This window comes from Bombina bombina, chromosome 9 (assembly GCF_027579735.1).
Source record: "Bombina bombina isolate aBomBom1 chromosome 9, aBomBom1.pri, whole genome shotgun sequence".
In the NCBI taxonomy this organism is placed as follows: domain Eukaryota; kingdom Metazoa; phylum Chordata; class Amphibia; order Anura; family Bombinatoridae; genus Bombina; species Bombina bombina.
Genome location: NC_069507.1, coordinates 3,292,493 through 3,313,195, shown reverse-complemented (window position 1 = coordinate 3,313,195; position 20,703 = coordinate 3,292,493). Strand labels below are relative to the sequence as shown.

At 38.9% G+C, this 20,703-nt stretch overlaps 1 protein-coding gene across 1 annotated transcript in view; it reads left to right on the top strand.

Moving 5' to 3' along the window:
- The window catches only part of DNA2 (DNA replication helicase/nuclease 2), a 545,240-nt gene that overhangs the window by 408,649 nt on the left and 115,888 nt on the right, over positions 1-20,703 (top strand). Inside the window, exons 19-20 of the mRNA XM_053691839.1 lie at positions 7,665-7,889; positions 7,981-8,174. Of these exons, the coding sequence (XP_053547814.1) occupies positions 7,665-7,889; positions 7,981-8,174 (419 nt within the window). The remainder of the gene's footprint in view (positions 1-7,664; positions 7,890-7,980; positions 8,175-20,703) is intronic.

The following is a 20,703-nucleotide window of genomic DNA, read 5'->3' as shown; positions in this document are numbered from 1 at the left end:
GGTGGAGAGTGTGCAAAAGAGAGGGTGGAGAGTGTGCAAAAGAGAGGGTGGAGAGTGTGCAAAAGAGAGGGTGGAGAGTGTGCAAAAGAGAGGGTGGAGAGTGTGCAAAAGTGAGGGTGGAGAGTGTGCAAAAGTGAGGGTGGAGAGTGTGCAAAAGTGAGGGTGGAGAGTGTGCAAAAGTGAGGGTGGAGAGTGTGCAAAAGTGAGGGTGGAGAGTGTGCAAAAATGAGAGGGGGGAGAGAGCAAAAGAGGGGGGAGAGAGAGCAAAAGAGGGGGGAGAGAGAGCAAAAGAGGGGGGGAGAGAGAGCAAAAGAGGGGAGAGAGAGCAAGAGAGGGGGAGAGAGACGGCAAAAGGGGGGAGAGAGACGGGGTATATATATATATATATATATATATATATATATATATATATAGGACAACGCAAATATTAGCGCTTATAATATGGTTATCAGTAACTACACAATTTTTCAGTGTGACCTATACTTGTATATTAAAAACAGATAATATAAGTGACCAAAATCTTGGACAAATATGTATAGGAAAACACTGTCCTCTTCTCTATTAATATGGTAAAATGTACCACAAAAGAGTCACTCTTTATATCTTTAAGGTGAAAACAGTTTCTCTTGCAGCCTTTCTCCAAAAGCAAAAAACCAAGTGTCCTCAGGGAGGTCTTAGTAGAATCTGGAATAGGTAGAAGGGAGGGGCGCACAGAAAGACTAGATCCTAGTGCAGTATGTTATGGCAAGTTTTTGTGACACACATATATATATATATATATATATATATATATATATATATATATATATATATATATATACAGGTGGACACTCACTTATTATAGCCTCAATCCTGATGAGGTAAGGAAATAGCGTGGAAGTAGATGTTAAAGTAGTTGTCCGTTGTACAGCTTGCTTCCCCTTTAAGACCGGTATCAGAAGGAATGTGTCTCACGCTCTTCTTCTTATTCAAAACACTTTGTCAATCTCTCCTAGATCCCCTTTTCCTGTGTGATGTTCAATTGTTCAGGGGTATGGGAGGAAGGGGTGGGGGGCCATACTGTTATTGTTACAGACCAAATGTGGTTTAGAGTAGATATACTTTATTGTTAATGAATAACAAAGTGTCAAAAAAGTCCAAAATGACACTTATTCAAACACTAAAAACTGGTATTGCATTCCCAGTATAGTAAAAACGGATGTACAATTGTGCAACAATACATTTAAAATAATGCTGAATATAAAGCTGATTTAACACCACTCCAAAATGCACCAAGCTTGCAGGATGGTTTGCAGAAGCTTAACCGCTAACCTCCTTGTTGCTTACTGTGCTAGAGAAGTGTGTTCGTGTCGGGGGCGGAGCCTGACACGTTTTGCAACGCTATTGGTCGCTTCTTCAGAGGTGGGGCCGCCCCCCTACAACTCTGTATTTATTCGTGCAGGTCCTTCTATTTTGTAAGCCCCGTCGCCATTTTAATTACTGGCCGTACCTACTTCTTTATGGGCATCAATATTACACATACTGTTATGATTGTAATCCCTAACCTGTCAAATACATTAAATATTGTAACCGGAGCAATTACACTATTATTCTATTATATTATAAATAGCTAGAAAGTGGGTTTCTATAAGATCAGATATGCACATTGAATGGGTAAATGTGCATAACGTAATATTTCTCTGTAACTATTAAAAAGTATATTTCTGTATTTGCACAACAGGTATATATGGCAAAAAAGGATCTAAAATAATACATTTCTCTTGTAAGGTGTATCCAGTCCACGGATTCATCCTTTACTTGTGGGATATTCTCCTTCCTAACAAGAAGTGACAAAGAGAGCACACAGCAGAGCTGTCCATATAGCTCCCCCTCTAGCTCCACCTCCCAGTCATTCTTTCTGCCGGCTCTAAGCAACAGGGTCCCTCTCGGAGGGGTAAAGTGAATGTGGTGTTAGATTTGTAGTTTTTGTTCTACAAGCAAAAGTTTGTTATTTTAAATAGTACCGGTGTGTACTATTTACTCTCTAGCAGAAAAGAGATGAAGATTTCTGCAGGGAGGAAGATGATTTTAGCATGTTGTAACTAAAATCCACTGCTGTTCCCACAAAGGACTGAGGAGTACAAGAAAACTTCAGTTGGGGGGAACGGTTTGCAGATTAGGCTGCAATAAGGTATGTTCAGTCATTTATTTCTAGATAAGACTGTGATAATGCTAGAAAAAGACTGATAAGATCCCCATGAGGGAAGGGTAAGCTTTATTCAGAGACTAAGTATGGAATTGCAAGCTTACATAACAGGGCTAATTTATGCTGGTTGACACTTTTTTATGGCAAACGGTTTTTACTGATAAATATCGTTTTTTTGAGACACTTTCAGGGGTTGTTACCCCCATGGCTATTATTAAAACACTTAGGAGTGTTTCTTTAGGCCTCACAGCACCGGAGTGAGGTGGGAGGGGCCTAATTTCGTGCCTCAGATGCGCAGTTAGATTGACTAGATCTTCAGGCTGTCTCACATGGAGGGTCCTGCTGCAGTTTGAGGGCCTATAAGAAGCTTTTTCCCCACATATCTGGTTCCTAAGGGCAGGTAGGGCCACAGCAGAGCTGTGGCAAGGTGCTGAAGTTGTTTTAACCGGTTGTTAGCTTGCTATTTATCCGGTTTGGGCATTAAGGGGTTAATCGTTTTTGTTGCTAGTTGTGCAATCTTACCAATGCTTTACGTACATACTGTGAAAATTTCGAAAAGTTTGCTGCATTTTTCACTGTTTTGGAAAATTGTGTGCCTTTTTTATTTCTTAAAGGCACAGTAACGTTTTTTGCAAAGTGTGTTTTTACTTGATTAAAGTGATTTCTAAGCCTGTTTGTCTTACTACTAGTCTGTTAAACATGTCTGACACCAAGGAAAATCCTTGTTCAATGTGTTTAGAAGCCATGGTGGAACCCCCTCTCAGAATGTGTCCAACTTGTACTGATATGTCTATACACTTTAAAGAACATATTGTTGCTCTTAAAAATGTGGCCCAAGATGATTCTCAGACAGAAGGTAATGAGGTTAGCCCGTTAACCTCTCCCCAAGTGTCACAACCAGTTACGCCCGCTCAAGCGACGCCTAGCACCTCTAGTGCGTCTAACTCTTTTACCTTGCAAGATTTAGCGGCAGTTATGAATAATACCCTCTCAGTGTTTTTATCTAAACTGCCTGTGTTACCTGCAAAGCGTGATAGCTTTGTTTTAAGAACAGATTCTGAGCATTCTGACGCTTTGGTAGCCGTATACGATATACACTCACAATGCTCTGAAATGGGGGCGAGGGAAGTGCTATCTGAGGGAGAAATTTCCGATTCGGGAAAGGTTGCTCCTCAGACAGACTCAGATACGTTGGCTTTTAAGTTTAAACTAGAACACCTCCGCTTATTGCTCAGGGAGGTATTAGTTACTCTGGATGACTGCGACCCTTTGGTGGTTCCAGAGAAATTGTGTAAAATGGACAAGTACCTAGAAGTTCCTGTTTACACTGATGTGTTCCTGGTCCCTAAGAGGATTGCGGATATAGTAACTAGGGAGTGGGATAGACCAGGTATTCTGTTCCCCCTCCTGTTTTTAAGAAGATGTTCCCCATATCTGACCCCATGCAGGACTCGTGGCAGACGGTCCCTAAGGTGGAGGGGGCTGTTTCTTCACTTGCTAAGCGCACAACCATACCAATTGAGGACAGTTGTGCTTTTAAAGACCCTATGGATAAAAAATTAGAGGGTTTACTTAAGAAAATTTTTGTTCAACAAAGTTTTCTTCTCCAACCTATTGCGTGCATTATTCCTGTAACTACTGTAGCTGCTTTCTGGTTCGAGGCGCTGGAAGATGCGCTCCAGACGGAGACCTCATATGAGGACATTATGGACAGAATTAAGGCTCTTAAGCTGGCTAATTCTTTTATCACAGATGCCGCTTTCAAACTAGCTAAGTTAGCGGCAAATAATTCAGGTTTCGCCATTTTGGCGCGCAGGGCGCTATGGCTAAAGTCCTGGTCGGCCAATGTGTCATCAAAATCCAAACTACTGAACATCCCTTTCAAAGGAAAGACCCTTTTCGTACCTGAATTGAAAGAGATTATCTCAGAAATCACTGGGGGAAAATGCCATGCTCTCCCTCAGGACAAGTCCTTTAAGACAAAGAACAAACAAAATAATTTTCGTTCCTTTTGAAATTTCAGGAGCGGTCTCGCTTCATCCTCCCCTGCTGCAAAGCAAGAGGGTAACACTTCACAACCCAGGGCAGCCTGGAAACCTTACCAGGGCTGGAACAAGGGTAATCAGGCCAAGAAGCCTGCCGCTGCTTCCAAGACAGCATAAAGGGGTAGCCCCCGATCCGGGACCGGATCTAGCAAGGGGCAGACTCTCTCTCTTCGCTCAGGCCTGGGCAAGAGACGTACACGATCCTTGGGCCTTAGAGATTGTATCCCAGGGATATCTTCTAGAATTCAAGGACTCTCCTCCAAGGGGACGGTTCCACATTTCTTGTCTGTCTACAGACCAGACAAAGAAAGAGGCGTTCTTACGCTGTGTAGAAGACCTACATACAATGGGAGTGATCCACCCAGTACCAATTGTGGAACAAGGGCTGGGTTTTTTTACTCAAACCTGTTTGTGGTTCCCAAAAGATGGAGACCATTCGGACACTCTTACCAATGATCCAGGAGGGTCAATATATGACTACCATGGATCTAAAGGATGCGTATCTGCACATTCCTATCCACAAAGATCACCAGTTTCTCAGGTTCGCCTTTCTGGACAAGCATTATCAGTTTGTGGCTCTTCCTTTCGGGTTGGCCACTGCTCCCAGAATTTTCACAAAGGTGCTAGGGTCCCTCCTGGCGGTTCTAAGACCGCGGGGCATAGCAGTGGCGCCTTATCTAGACGACATCTTAATTCAGGCGTCGACTTTCCAAAGAGCCAAGTCTCACACGGAAATTGTATTGGCCTTTCTGAGGTCTCACGGGTGGAAGGTGAACATAAAAAAGAGTTCTCTCTCCCCCCCCCCCACGAGAGTTTCCTTCCTGGGAACTCTATTAGACTCGGTAGAAATGAAAATATTTCTGACGGAGGTCAGAAAGTTAAAACTCTTAACCACTTGCCGAGCTCTTCATTCCATTCCTTGGCCATCTGTGGCTCAGTGCATGGAGACAATCGGACTAATGGTAGCGGCAATGGACATAGTCCCTTTTGCTCGGATACACCTCAGACCACTGCAACTATGCATGCTCAAACAGTGGAATGGGGATTATGCAGATTTGTCTCCTCAAATACAGTTGGACCAGGGGACCAGAGATTCTCTTCTCTGGTGTTTGTCTCAGGATCACCTGTCTCAGGGAATGTGTTTCCGCAGACCAGAGTGGATCATCGTAACGACCGATGCCAGTCTGTTGGGCTGGGGTGCAGTCTGGGACTCCCTGAAAGCTCAGGGCTTATGGTCTCGGGAAGAAGCTCTTCTCCCGATAAACATTCTGGAACTGAGGGCGATATTCAACGCTCTTCAGGCATGGCCTCAGCTAGCTGCAGCCAAATTCATCAGATTTCAGTCGGACAACATCACGACTGTAGCTTACATCAACCATCAAAGGGGAACAAGGAGTCCCCTAGCAATGATGGAAGTAACCAAAATAATCAGTTGGGCGGAGGATCACTCTTGCCACCTCTCAGTAATTCACATCCCAGGAGTAGACAACTGGGAGGCGGATTTTCTAAGTCGTCAGACTTTTCACCCAGGGTAGTGGGAGCTCCACCCGGAGGTATTTGCCCAGCTGACTCAGCTATGGGGCACTCCAGAATTGGATCTGATGGCATCCCGTCAGAATGCCAAACTTCCTCTTTATGGGTCCAGGTCCCGGGATCCCCAGGCGGTGCTGATAGATGCTCTAGCAGCGCCTTGGTCCTTCAATCTGGCCTATGTGTTTCCACCGTTTCCTCTCCTTCCTCGTCTGGTTGCCAGAATCAAGCAGGAGAGGGTGTTGGTGATTCTAATAGCGCCTGCGTGGCCACGCAGGACCTCGTATGCAGACCTAGTGGACATGTCATCCGTTCCACCATGGACTCTGCCAACGAGGCAGGACCTTCTACTACAGGGTCCTTTCGAACATCCAAATCTAATTTCTCTGCGTCTTACTGCTTGGAGATTGAACGCCTAATTCTATCAAAGCGTGGTTTCTCTGAGTCGGTTATCGATACCCTGATTCCGGTTAGAAAGCCTGTCACCAGGAAAATCTACCATAAGATTTGGCGAAAATATCTTTGTTGGTGCGAATCCAAGGGTTAATCATGGAGTAAGATTAGGATTCCCAGGATATTGTCTTGTCTCCAAGATGGATTGGAGAAAGGATTGTCAGCTAGTTCCTTAAAAGGACAGATATCTGCTTTGTCTATTCTTTTACACAAACGTCTGGCGGAGGTACCAGACGTTCAAGCGTTTACTCAGGCTTTAGTCAGAATCAAGCCTGTTTATAGACCTGTGGCTCCGCCATGGAGTCTGAATTTAGTTCCTTCAGTTCTGCAAGGGGTTCCGTTTGAACCTTTAAATTCCATAGATATTAAGCTTTTATCTGCGAAAGTTTTGTTTTTGGTAGCTATATCTTCTGCTCGAAGAGTTTCAGAGTTATCTGCCTTACAGTGTGACTCACCTTACTTGGTGTTCCATGCAGATAAGGTAGTTTTGCGTACCAAACCCGGTTTTCTTCCTAAGGTTGTGTCTAATAAGAATATTAACCAGGAAATTGTTGTTCCTTCTCTGTGTCCTAATCCTTCTTCGAAGAAGGAACGTCTGTTACACAATCTTGATGTGGTTCGTGCTTTAAAGTTCTATTTACAAGCAACTAAGGATTTCAGACAAACAACTTCATTGTTTGTTATCTTTTCTGGTAAGAGGAGAGGTCAGAAGGCGACTGCTACCTCTTTCCTTTTGGCTGAAAAGCTTCATCCGTTTGGCCTATGAGACTGCTGGCCAGCAGCCTCCTGAAACAATTACTGCTCATTCTACCAGAGCAGTGGCTTCCACATGGGCTTTTAAAAATGAGGCTTCTGTTGAACAGATTTGTAAGGCAGCGACTTGGTCTTCGCTGCATACTTTTTCCAAATTTTCCAAATTCGATACTTTTGCTTCTTCGGAGGCTACTTTTGGGAGAAAGGTTTTACAAGCAGTGGTGCCTTCCGTTTAAGGTACCTGTCTTGTTCCCTCCCTTCATCCGTGTCCTAAAGCTTTGGTATTGGTATCCCACAAGTAAAGGATGAATCCGTGGACTGGATACACCTTAAAAGAGAAAACAGAATTTATGCTTACCTGATAAATTACTTTCTCTTGTGGTGTATCCAGTCCACGGCCCGCCCTGGCTATTAAGTCAGGTAGATTTTTTTGTTTAAACTACAGTCACCACTGCACCCTATGGTTTCTCCTTTTTCTTCCTAACCTTCGGTCGAATGACTGGGTGTTGGAGCTAGAGGGGGAGCTATATGGACAGCTCTGCTGTGTGCTATCTTTGCCACTTCCTGTTAGGAAGGAGAATATCCCACAAGTAAAGGATGAATCCGTGGACTGGATACACCACAAGAGAAAGTTATTTATCAGGTAAGCATAAATTCTGTTTTGCAGGAAGCTCATTTGTTCTCTGTTTATGCTATAGGTAAGAATTCTCTCGGCTTGTGGCTTCACCGTGTTGCTGACCAGTTACACGCACTCGGCTGTAGATAACATTTTGCTTAAATTGAAAAAATTCCAAGTGGGATTTCTGCGCTTAGGGCGAATGCAGAAGATCCATCGTGACGTTCAAAAATTCAGCGAAGAAGAAATCTGCAGAAATAACTCGATTAACACACTAAGTGATTTAGAGAATCTCTACAACAGCCAGGTAGGTCTCTCTCTGTATAAGCAATTTTTCCTCTTTTCTGACAGTAAAGGGATCACTGATGATACTGATTTGCTGTTTCTGGTGTTCTCAGCCTGTAGTTGCAACAACCTGTATGGGGGTCAGACACCCAATGTTCTCTCGACGGCGCTTTGACTTCTGCATTGTGGATGAAGCGTCTCAGATTAGCCAACCCATTTGCCTTGGGCCTCTCTTCTACGCAGATAGATTTGTTTTGGTGGGAGATCATCAGCAGCTTCCTCCTCTTGTTCAGAGCTCAGAGGCAAGGTAATGCAACATGGAGGTGAGGTAGCCATACACAATACAGACGTGGGTTAGATGGGGGAAGTAACACTATACAGAGTCAAGGCAACAATACAGAGGTGAGGTAGCCATACACAATACAGATGTGGGTTAGATGGGTGAAGTAACACTATACAGAGTCAAGGCAACAATACAGAGGTGAGGTAGCCATACACAATACAGACGTGGGTTAGATGGGTGAAGTAACACTATACAGAGTCAAGGCAACAATACAGAGGTGAGGTGGCCATACACAATAGACGTGGGCTAGATAGGTGAAGTAACACTATACAGTGTCAAGGCAACAATACAGAGTTGAGGTAGCTATACACAATAGACGTAGGTGAAATAACACTATACAGAGTAAAGGCTACAATACAGAGTTGAGGTAGCCATACACAATACAGACGTGGGTTATATAGGTAAAGTAACACTATACAGAGTAAAGGCTACAATACAGTGGTGAGGTAGCCATACACAATACAGACGTGGGTTATATACTGTAGGTAAAGTAACACTAGACAGAGTCAAGACAACAATACATAGGTGAGGTAACAATACAGAGGTGAGGTAACCATACACAATACAGACGTCGGTTAGATGGGTAAAGTAACACTATACAGAGTCATGTCAACAATACAGAGGGACGGTAACAATACATAATAGGGAGTGTGGCTAAAATACACAACATGAAGTACCGATACTCAATACAGAGTTGAAGTAGTAATTTTTTATGGAGTGTGGAGTATAAAAATACTCAATATGAAGGGGACATAGCAATACAGAGGCGAGACAGCAACGCCTGCGATACACAAATTTATTACTGTTGTGGATACAACACCTGACCACCAGGAGGAGGCAAAGACACCCCAGCCAAAGCTATAAGTATCCCTCCTACTTCCCCTACTCCTCCAGACCTTCTTTTCCTTCGTCTACTATAGGAGGTAGGCAGAGAAAGTGCTATGAAGTTACGTGGATTTTAGTACTTTAATGGGTAATTTCCCTACAAGACAGGACTGGGGTCCACAGAGTAACCATGTAATCCGTTTAGTAAGAGTTGTGGTGAAAGTTAGCTACTGGTTGTCGCAGGGAAGCGTCTCTGTCTGGCATCCAATGTAAACTTACACAGCTTTCCTTTATTTCTAAGGTCCCTGTCAGATGTGCATATGAAGCTGTCAGTCCTTTGATTTTTATATACTTGATTCAACAAAGGATCCTCATCAAGGAACATATGTATAGGTCACAGTGTGACACCTGTACTCCCTCAGAAGAGGGTCTGGGGACATAGAGAGATATCCTGTAAAAAAGGATATAGCTATTTCTTTCCTAAGATATGAAGAGTCCACAACATCATTCAATCACTATTGGGAATATCACTCCTGGCCAGCAGGAGGTGATAAAGAGCACCACAGCAAAGCTGTTAAGTGTAATTAGAATGTCTTCCAGCGCCCAACCTAATTCCTTAAAGCTCCTGGATAATAGGGTACCTAGCTTACCCTAATTAGAAATACAAATACAACAATAGTCCGAGAGCGCCAAAGGCAAAAGGAATAGTCTGATAAATTAAGTAAAAATAAGTTAAAAATGGTCAAACATTTATTAACAAATCATAATTATTAACATGGATCCATGTGTACTACATATATACATATACAAACTAAAAAGATTGAATTTTCGAATATAAAAACGATGTAAATGTAAAAGAAATATCATATGAGGTCTCTCCAAAATAGGGAGATCAACAGATACGGAGATCAACAATGGGAGTTAAAAAACTTGCAGTAAAGAAATATTGCATCTACTAAATGTGTCCAATAATTGTATTATATCCAATGGACGTATCCAATAGATGTGTCCTGGTAGTAAGACTTTCAATAAGGTAAATCCATAAGAAAAATCCATAAGAAAAAATCCAGTACTGAAAACTAGTGAAGTCCAAACGAAAATTATGTGAATTCCGTGATAAAATATATATATATATATATATATATATATATATAAAATTAAAATTAATTAAAAATGTAAAAATTAAAAAACTGTAAAAAATAAAAATATAAAAAAATATATATATATAAAAATATATAAAAAATATAAAAAAATTGAAGAAGTGAAAAAATGTGGAAAAAAACAATGTGTTATAAATTTGTGAATAAGTACAATGAAGTAATAGGTGTAATCCAAATTGAAATTCAAATGTTAATAAGTGATCCTCCTTATAAGTGTTTCCTTATAGGTGAATGTCTTGTATATATCTGTGTGAGTAGTGGAAGTTTTTCCTTCTGGTATCCTTTCAATAATTTCCTAGTAGTTCCTGTGAATAACAAAATATAACATAGTGCAATAACGTTTCCAAATATAAATGATATTAAAATAATGCTCACCAAATTGTCAACGCGTTTCGGCCTCTATATCAGGCCTTTCTCAAGACTATCTTATGGTGAGTACTGGTGGCTCTATTTGTATGTATTGATAACCAATAGATTGTCGTGGTTTTGGCGCTAAACACTCATTGACCCGGAAGTATCCTTTGTATTTCACTTCCGGTATAAACCTTAGTATTCTCGTCAATATTATTATTGCGTCTACAATTAACTATATTTCTATTCCAACATATATTAGCCCATTGGGTTATTGCATTATATGGAAGCTGTATTTATCATGTGGTAGTTGTTATTTCAAGGGATCTCTCCGTGAGCGTCAAACCGGAAGTGACATGCTATTTGTTTACTTCCGGTTTCGGTACTAGATAACAGTGAACATCCTATGTGGGTCAATTTAGTAAAATCCGCATGTGAGCGTCTAACCGGAAGTGACATACTATTTGTTTACTTCCGGTTTTGGTTTCGATACTAGATAACGGTAAACATCCTATGTGGGTCAATTTTGTAGAAACTGTATTAGCAATGAGGAGAGCAATAATATCCGGTGAGATATTTAAATAGACAGATACAAATACATTAATCCAAAAAACATTAATATAAAAAAGTGATATATAAGAGACTAATATATAAAATATTTAAAAATCTTTAGAAATATTTAATTGAATGAAAAATACATAAATGAATCGTGTATGTTTTAAAGTCCATAAGTTGGAGATCTGCATAAGTGCAAGAATTAGAACCTGTTAGGAAGTCTTATATCCTTGCAAATAGATTCCATAAAATTACATAAAACTACCCTAATGTAGAGAAAGATAAATAATCTAAAAGTATCAATAAGATCAGTGTGGAACACTTTAAACAGGGACAAAAAATCTGTAAAAAGGATAATCAATAAATATTATAATTAAAATTATTTTAAAATTATTTTAAAATGGGATAGGTATACATGCACTGCATACAGGGAACTATCATTGAATATAAAGGGGATCAGACAAGGTATGGACAAGACTCAGTGGGAATTAACATTTGGCCATAGAGAGCTAGTATGATAATACATGCAAACTAAATAAATGTTGCTTCTTTCTGAGTGTCAAGAATTCTTAATACTCAATAAGTGTGAGAGATCCTCTCTATTATTCAAGCCCCTGGGGTATATACAGTCAATATTAAAAATCCATTTGGATTCAGTAGTAAGTAGGCGTCGTTCATAATCACCTCCCCTCCAATTAGTTGTCACTATTTGTATGCCTATATAATTAAAATCTTTGTGACTTGCTCGATGGTGATTGGTAAAATGTCTGTAAAGTGCTGTCTCAGTGCTTTCATGCTCAATCTTTAGTAAGTGTTCTCTGATACGATCTTTAAGAGTTCTGGACGTTTGTCCTATGTATTGGAGTCCACAGCTGCACCATATCAAATAGACAACTCCTCTATCACTACATCTTATAAGATCATTGATCTTATATCTCACCTTCGAGTTGAAAGAAGTGAATTCTTTAGTTTTCACACCTCTTTTACAGGCTTTACAATTTGGACACGGGAAAAAACCTTTGATTTCCCTGCCAAATACATCCCTTGTTCGGTTGGATACTTTCTTAGGTATACTGGGGGACAATTTACTTTTGAGGTTATCAGTCTTTCTGTATATAAAGACAGGTCATATCGTCAATTTGTCCCCTATTATTTCATCGTTTTTAAAAGTGACCAATGCTTCTCTATGATTCTCTCCACGATATGTCTATTTTCATTGTATTCTGTTATAAATGGAATAGTGAGTGGATTATCTTCAGAGTAGTTAATCATTTTCTTAGGTTTATATACCAGGAGCTCTTTTCGATTTTTCTTCCTAACCTCTTCCATAGTCTGAATTAGGGATTCTTCATCGTAACCCCTTTCCAGAAATTTGTTTTTAAGGATAACAGCTTGTTCTTACCACTTGATGGGATTGGAACAATTTTTCTTTAGTCTTAGAAATTGCCCCTTCGGTATATTAGTCTTCCATCTGTTAAGGTGACAGCTCTCTCGATGGATATAATTATTACAGTCCACTTTCTTAAAGAAAGTGGACGTTTCTATTTTGCCTTCAATGATATCGATTTTTAGATCCAGAAAGTTGATTGTCTTATTGCTCATCTCATATGTGAATTTGAGGTTACAGGTATTGTTGTTCATGACGTTCAAAGTGTGTTCTAAGTCTTCTTTAGATCCCTTCCATATCATAATGATATCGTCTATGTACCTGTTGTAGAGGACCAGGTCCGCGCTAGCTGGGCATGACTCCCAAAAAATCAGTTCCCAATAGCCCATATACAAATTAGCGTAGCTAGGCGCGAACCTGGTCCCCATGGCTGTACCACATATTTGATTAAAAAAGACTCCATTATTGCTGAAATAATTATGGGTCAGGATGAACCGTATCCCATTAAGGATAAATTCCCTCTGTGGTTCAGGTAGGTTATCTTTTCTCAAAAGATAAATTCTGGTATAGAGGCAGTAGATTTATTTTTGAGAAAAGATAACCTACCTGAACCACAGAGGGAATTTATCCTTAATGGGATACGGTTCATCCTGACCCATAATTATTTCAGCAATAGAGTCTTTTTTTAATCAAATATGTGGTACAGCCATGGGAACCAGGTTTGCGCCTAGCTACGCTAATTTGTATATGGGCTATTGGGAACTGATTTTTTGGGAGTCATGCCCAGCTAGCGCGGACCTGGTCCTCTACAACAGGTACATAGACGATATCATTATGATATGGAAGGGATCTAAAGAAGACTTAGAACACACTTTGAAAGTCATGAACAACAATACCTGTAACCTCAAATTCACATATGAGATGAGCAATAAGACAATCAACTTTCTGGATCTAAAAATCGATATCATTGAAGGCAAAATAGAAACGTCCACTTTCTTTAAGAAAGTGGACTGTAATAATTATATCCATCGAGAGAGCTGTCACCTTAACAGATGGAAGACTAATATACCGAAGGGGCAATTTCTAAGACTAAAGAAAAATTGTTCCAATCCCATCAAGTGGGAAGAACAAGCTGTTATCCTTAAAAACAAATTTCTGGAAAGGGGTTACGATGAAGAATCCCTAATTCAGACTATGGAAGAGGTTAGGAAGAAAAATCGAAAATAGCTCCTGGTATATAAACCTAAGAAAATGATTAACTACTCTGAAGATAATCCACTCACTATTCCATTTATAACAGAATACAATGAAAATAGACATATTGTGGAGAGAATCATAGAGAAGCATTGGTCACTTTTAAAAAACGATGAAATAATAGGGGACAAATTGACGACACGACCTGTCTTTATATACAGAAAGACTGATAACCTCAAAAGTAAATTTTCCCCCTGTATACCTAAGAAAGTATCCAACCGAACAAGGGATGTATTTGGCAGGGAAATCAAAGGTTTTTTCCCGTGTCCAAATTGTAAAGCCTGTAAAAGAGGTGTGAAAACTAAAGAATTCACTTCTTTCAACTCGAAGGTGAGATATAAGATCAATGATCTTATAAGATGTAGTGATAGAGGAGTTGTCTATTTGATATGGTGCAGCTGTGGACTCCAATACATAGGACAAACGTCCAGAACTCTTAAAGATCGTATCAGAGAACACTTACTAAAGATTGAGCATGAAAGCACTGAGACAGCACTTTACAGACATTTTACCAATCACCATCGAGCAAGTCACAAAGATTTTAATTATATAGGCATACAAATAGTGACACCTAATTGGAGGGGAGGTGATTATGAATGACGCCTACTTACTACTGAATCCAAATGGATTTTTAATATTGACTGTATATACCCCAGGGGCTTGAATAATAGAGAGGATCTCTCACACTTATTGAGTATTAAGAATTCTTGACACTCAGAAAGAAGCGACATTTATTTAGTTTGCATGTATTATCATACTAGCTCTCTATGGCCAAATGTTAATTCCCACTGAGTCTTGTCCATGCCTTGTCTGATCCCATTTATATTCAATGATAGTTCCCTGTATGCAGTGCATGTATACCTATCCCATTTTAAAATAATTTTAAAATAATTTTAATTATAATATTTATTGATTATCCTTTTTACAGATTTTTTGTCCCTGTTTAAAGTGTTCCACACTGATCTTATTGATACTTTTAGATTATTTATCTTTCTCTACATTAGGGTAGTTTTATGTAATTTTATGGAATCTATTTGCAAGGATATAAGACTTCCTAACAGGTTCTAATTCTTGCACTTATGCAGATCTCCAACTTATGGACTTTAAAACATACACAATTCATTTATGGAATTTTATGTATTTTTCATTCAATTAAATATTTCTAAAGATTTTTAAATATTTTATATATTAGTCTCTTATATATCACTTTTTTATATTAATGTTTTTTGGATTAATGTATTTTTATCTGTCTATTTAAATATCTCACCGGATATTATTGCTCTCCTCATTGCTAATACAGTTTCTACAAAATTGACCCACATAGGATGTTTACCGTTATCTAGTATCGAAACCAAAACCGGAAGTAAACAAATAGTATGTCACTTCCGGTTAGACGCTCACATGCGGATTTTACTAAATTGACCCACATAGGATGTTCACTGTTATCTAGTACCGAAACCGGAAGTAAACAAATAGCATGTCACTTCCGGTTTGACGCTCACGGAGAGATCCCTTGAAATAACAACTACCACATGATAAATACAGCTTCCATATAATGCAATAACCCAATGGGCTAATATATGTTTGAATAGAAATATAGTTAATTGTAGACGCAATAATAATATTGACGAGAATACTAAGGTTTATACCGGAAGTGAAATACAAAGGATACTTCCGGGTCAATGAGTGTTTAGCGCCAAAACCACGACAATCTATTGGTTATCAATACATACAAATAGAGCCACCAGTACTCACCATAAGATAGTCTTGAGAAAGGCCTGATATAGAGGCCGAAACGCGTTGACAATTTGGTGAGCATTATTTTAATATCATTTATATTTGGAAACGTTATTGCACTATGTTATATTTTGTTATTCACAGGAACTACTAGGAAATTATTGAAAGGATACCAGAAGGAAAAACTTCCACTACTCACACGGATATATACAAGACATTCACCTATAAGGAAACACTTATAAGGAGGATCACTTATTAACATTCAATTTCAATTTGGATTACACCTATTATTTCATTGTACTTATTCACAAATTTATAACACATTGTATTTTTTCACTTCTTCAATTTTTTTATATTTTTTATATATTTTTATATATATATATTTTTTTTTTTTATTTTTTTTTTTTTACAGTTTTTTTCATAATTTTTACATTTTTAATTAATTTTAATTTTTTCACTATATATATATATATATATATATATATATATTTTATCACGGAATTCACATCATTTTCGTTTGGACTTCACTAGTTTTCAGTACTGGATTTTTTCTTATGGATTTTTCTTATGGATTTACCTTATTGAAAGTCTTACTACCAGGACACATCTATTGGATACGTCCATTGGATATAATACAATTATTGGACACATTTAGTAGATGCAATATTTCTTTACTGCAAGTTTTTTTAACTCCCATTGTTGATCTCCGTATCTGTTGATCTCCCTATTTTGGAGAGACCTCATATGATATTTCTTTTACATTTACATTGTTTTTATATTCGAAAATTCAATCTTTTTAGTTTGTATATGTATATATGTAGTACACATGATCCATGTTAATAATTATGATTTGTTAATAAATGTTTGACCATTTTTAACTTATTTTTACTTAATTTATCAGACTATTCCTTTTGCCTTTGGTGCTCTTGGACTATTGTTGTATTTGTAAAGCTGTTAAGTGTCACTCCCCTACCCATAATCCCCAGTCATTCTCTTTGCCTCTGTCAATGGAGGAAGTGAAGTTTGGTGTCTGAAGAAATTAATTCCTTTTTTGGGTACTTTTCCCTGCATGCAAGGATTTAGGTTTAGCTGAGTCCACGTCAATCTCTTCAGTAGAGTAGTGGTGGCTTATAAGCATTTAGGAAGTTGTGATGTAGTCCTTGATTTGTTTTCTAACACATTACTGCCCATGGTACAGAAAGCCAGAGTTTGTTACTCTGTTCTTTCTTTTTCTACAGGTCTCTGTAAGGAGTATGTGTCCTTGTGAGCTGTCTTCCTGCCGGACAGCTAGACTGCAGGTAAGTGCTTTTGTCTTCTAGGTCTTGGGAGACTTGCACTTCAGAAGATTGGCATATGCAGTAGATGGGGACATTTTTAAAATCCTTTATACAGGATTTTCTTTGGTAGTGGGCAGGCACATTATGTATGTTGAGACTAGGGGTTAATCTTCCCTTTATTGGGATGTTTTTCCTCTTTGGGCTAATTTTGTTGAAATACTTTTATTAGTATGTGTGTGGCTTATGTTTTATACAGGGATTTATGTATAAACTTAAAATTTGGCAGTTGGTTTTCTTTGCTTGCTTATCTAGAACAGGCTAACTGACAGACTGCTTGAGCGTTTGTGTAAATTAAGCTCCGGTGTTGTAGGCAGAGGGAAATGTGCGCCTTTTACTTGCTGCATAGTTTCCTTTCGCTGGCAGTCATGTTACTTCTCTCTGCTGTCCGATATTCACTGAGCGGCTGTGGTATTAAAAATTCTTAAAGTGACAGTGTATTTAAAAAAAAAAAGGATACGTCGGTAGCCTCTGAGGGTGAAATCTCGGATTCAGACAGTATTATTCCTTCACTTGATACTGGCGAAGTAAACTTCAGATTTAAGCTTGAACACCTTTGTGTACTATTAAAGGAGGTATTGTCTACTTTGGATGACTCCGATACTTCTGTTGTCAACCCTAAGAAGTCTAGTAAACGTAATAAATACTATGATGTTCCTTCCTCTGTGGAAATTTTTCCTGGCCCAGACCGTGTGACGGAGATTATTTCACAGGAATGGGAGAAGCCAGGGATTCCTTTCTCCCCGTCTCCTGTATTTAAAAAGATGTTTCCTGCTGCTGACTCCATTAAAGATTCTTGGCGCACAGTGCCTAAAGTAGAAGGGGCTGTTTATGCTCTGGCTAAGAGAACTACGATCCCTATAGAGGATAACTTCCCCTTTAAGGATCCAATGGACAAAAAACTGGAAGCTTATTTGAAGAAGATTTATGTTCATCAAGGTCTTCAATTGCAACCTGCAGTTTGTATTGCCACAGTAGGAAGTGCGGAATCTTATTGGTGCAACGCCTTGTCTGAATCAATTTTAGTAGAGACTCCGTGTGGTATTGTGAGCTTTGTAAATCAGGAAACAAGTATTTATGGCAATAGTTATGAAGGTTAGCCCTAAAATTAGAGCTTGTTGCTTTTTTTTGTATTAATCAGAAAACAACTTCTATGTAGCCTGATTAAACAATATGAGACATTTAATATATGATGAATTTTAGTATTAACTACAAACTTATGTGTTAATAAAGATAAGGATATAATAATGAGATACATATCATATGTTCAATATATATCGAAAGGAAGCCACAGAAGGAGTAGATATACTGACATGGTCTGAATCAGTAATGATAGAAACAAAACTCCTTTACTTCACGCAATCACACACATCCTAAAATATTTACAAGTTCAGACACTCCGCAGACACACATTGTTTGTTTGTAATGGATATTGCAGATAATAGGATTTGCCCAATAATTCAGAATGGTGACAACAACATGCAGGTAAGAAGCTTAAAGGCTTTAGTTTGGTTCGTGTACGTTACCACCTTAAGGACCGTTAGTGTTCAGTTACCGCATTGGGAGATCCGTGTCTGGGACAGGCAGCGTGTGTGAATGCGGCTTACTTCCGGGTAGCGGTAAAAAAGTAGATCCGGCCGTTCAGTGATCCAGACTCGGTATTAACAAAGTTGCAACAAAAACATATGAGATTCAAAAAGGTAACAAAAGTAAATATTGGAACGATACTTAGCATAGAATACAAGTCATAGGAGACCTGAAATAGGAATAGCTACATCAGAGTAGGTATGACTTCAATAATCAGGCAGTAAATGAATGCAACAGGTAGTCCTTAAATAGGAAGGAGATCACATAGGAGGAGTTAGAGTTAAAGGTATACCACATCTCCCCCCCTTCAAGGAAGCACCCCAGGGGATTCCAAACTAGGTTTCTCAGGATAGCGGCGATGAAAATTCCGCAGAAGACGGGGAGTGCGAAGATCAGAATGAAGTTGCCAAGAGTTATCCTCCGAACCATAACCCTTCCATTTCACAAGGTACTCCACCCTCCGTCTATGGATCCTAGAATCCAACACAGCTTCAACCTCATACTCCTCTCGATCATCAATGACTATCGGAGGTGGTCTAGACAAGGAGAGGGAGTGAGGTGAAGGAAGATATGGCTTCAGCAAAGAGACGTGGAAAGAGGGGTAAATTTTAAAATCCTGAGGAAGCTCCAATCTCAAAGCATTTGGGTTGATTATTTTAGACACCTTAAAAGGACCCAAATATTGATTAGCTAGCTTTTTGCTAGGAACGGAAAGTTTAAGATTCTTTGTTGATAGCAGAACTAAATCTCCAATTTGATAGGTAGGACCTGCTGTATGATGGGTATCATACAACCTTTTCTGATATTCTTTGGCTTCTGAAAGATGTTTTTTCAGGATGTCCAGCCTTTCATGTAAATTAGTCGCAAAATCCAATGCAGAGGGTGAGTTCACTTGTTGAGAACTCAGAGATGGTGGTAGGATGATATCCGTAAGTAACAAAGAATGGGGATAATTTAGTTGATGAAGAAGTGGTATTATTATAACAGAACTCTGCCAAAGGTAGATAAGATGACCAATCATCCTGAAGATGAGATATGTAGCAGCGAAGATATTGCTCAAGGGTTTGGTTAAGTCGTTCTGTGAGACCATTTGTCTGGGGGTGAAATGCAGTCGAGTATCGTGAATCAATCTGGATTAGCTTGCATAAAGATTTCCAAAAATTAGAGGTAAACTGAGTACCACGGTCAGTTATGATAACTTTAGGCAATCCATGCAAGCGAGCTATATTGTCTAAGAAAACATGAGCTGTTGTGAAAGCTGTAGGAAGACCTTTTAATGGAATGTAATGAGCCAGTCTTGTTAAATGGTCAATGACAACTAAGATAATATTGTATTGATGGGATTCAGGTAATTCAACAATAAAGTCCATTGATATGGTACTCCAGGGTTTGTCAGGAATAGGCAGAGGAGACAAAAGACCTGATGGTCTTTTGTGAACTAACTTATTTCTGGCGCAGGTATCACAATGTTTTACATAATTTGTTATATAAGTATCCATGAGTGGCCACCAATAATTTCTCCTAGTTAGGTCAATAGTTTTAGAAATACCTGGATGACCCGCAAGTGTCCCATCATGGGTTTGTTTAAGGATGGAAGATCTCTTTTGTTGGGGGATGTAAAGTTTAGATTTATGGTAAAGACCAGTATTGGAATCTTTCTGACAGTCTATTCCATGTGGTGGTTCATGCTTTAATTCTTTTAATATATCTTCTTCCAAAGGTGTAAGTTAACCTATAATCTTTTCTTTTGGAATGATTTGGTTGATTTGATCTTGAGTGTCTTGATCATGTTGTCTAGAGAGAGCATCGGCTTTGGTATTCAAGTGTCCCGGTCTGTATGTTAGAAGAAAATTAAAACGATCAAAAAATATCGACCATCTTGCTTGGCGTGCAGACAAAGTCTTACTTGTCTTTAGGAATTCAAGATTTTTATGTTCGGTAAAAATCTTAAAAGGCAGTTTGGAACCTTCTAATAAATGTCTCCAGTGTTCTAGGGCACGTTTTATAGCTAGAAGTTCTTTATCTCCTATGCTATAGTTTTTCTCAGCGCTAGTCAACATCTTCGAATAAAAAGCAATAGGATGAATCTCAGTCATGTTTTTATCCTGTTGTGACAATACTGCACCGATACCTGAGTCAGATGCATCTACTTCAAGAATAAATTCCAAATCAAAGTCTGGCATAGCTAAGATGGGTGCTGTGGTAAAATATTCTTTCAACTTGTTGAAAGCTTGACTTGCGGATTCTGTCCATTTAAATCTTTGTTTTTCACTAGTAAGTGCTGTTAATGGTTTAACGATTGA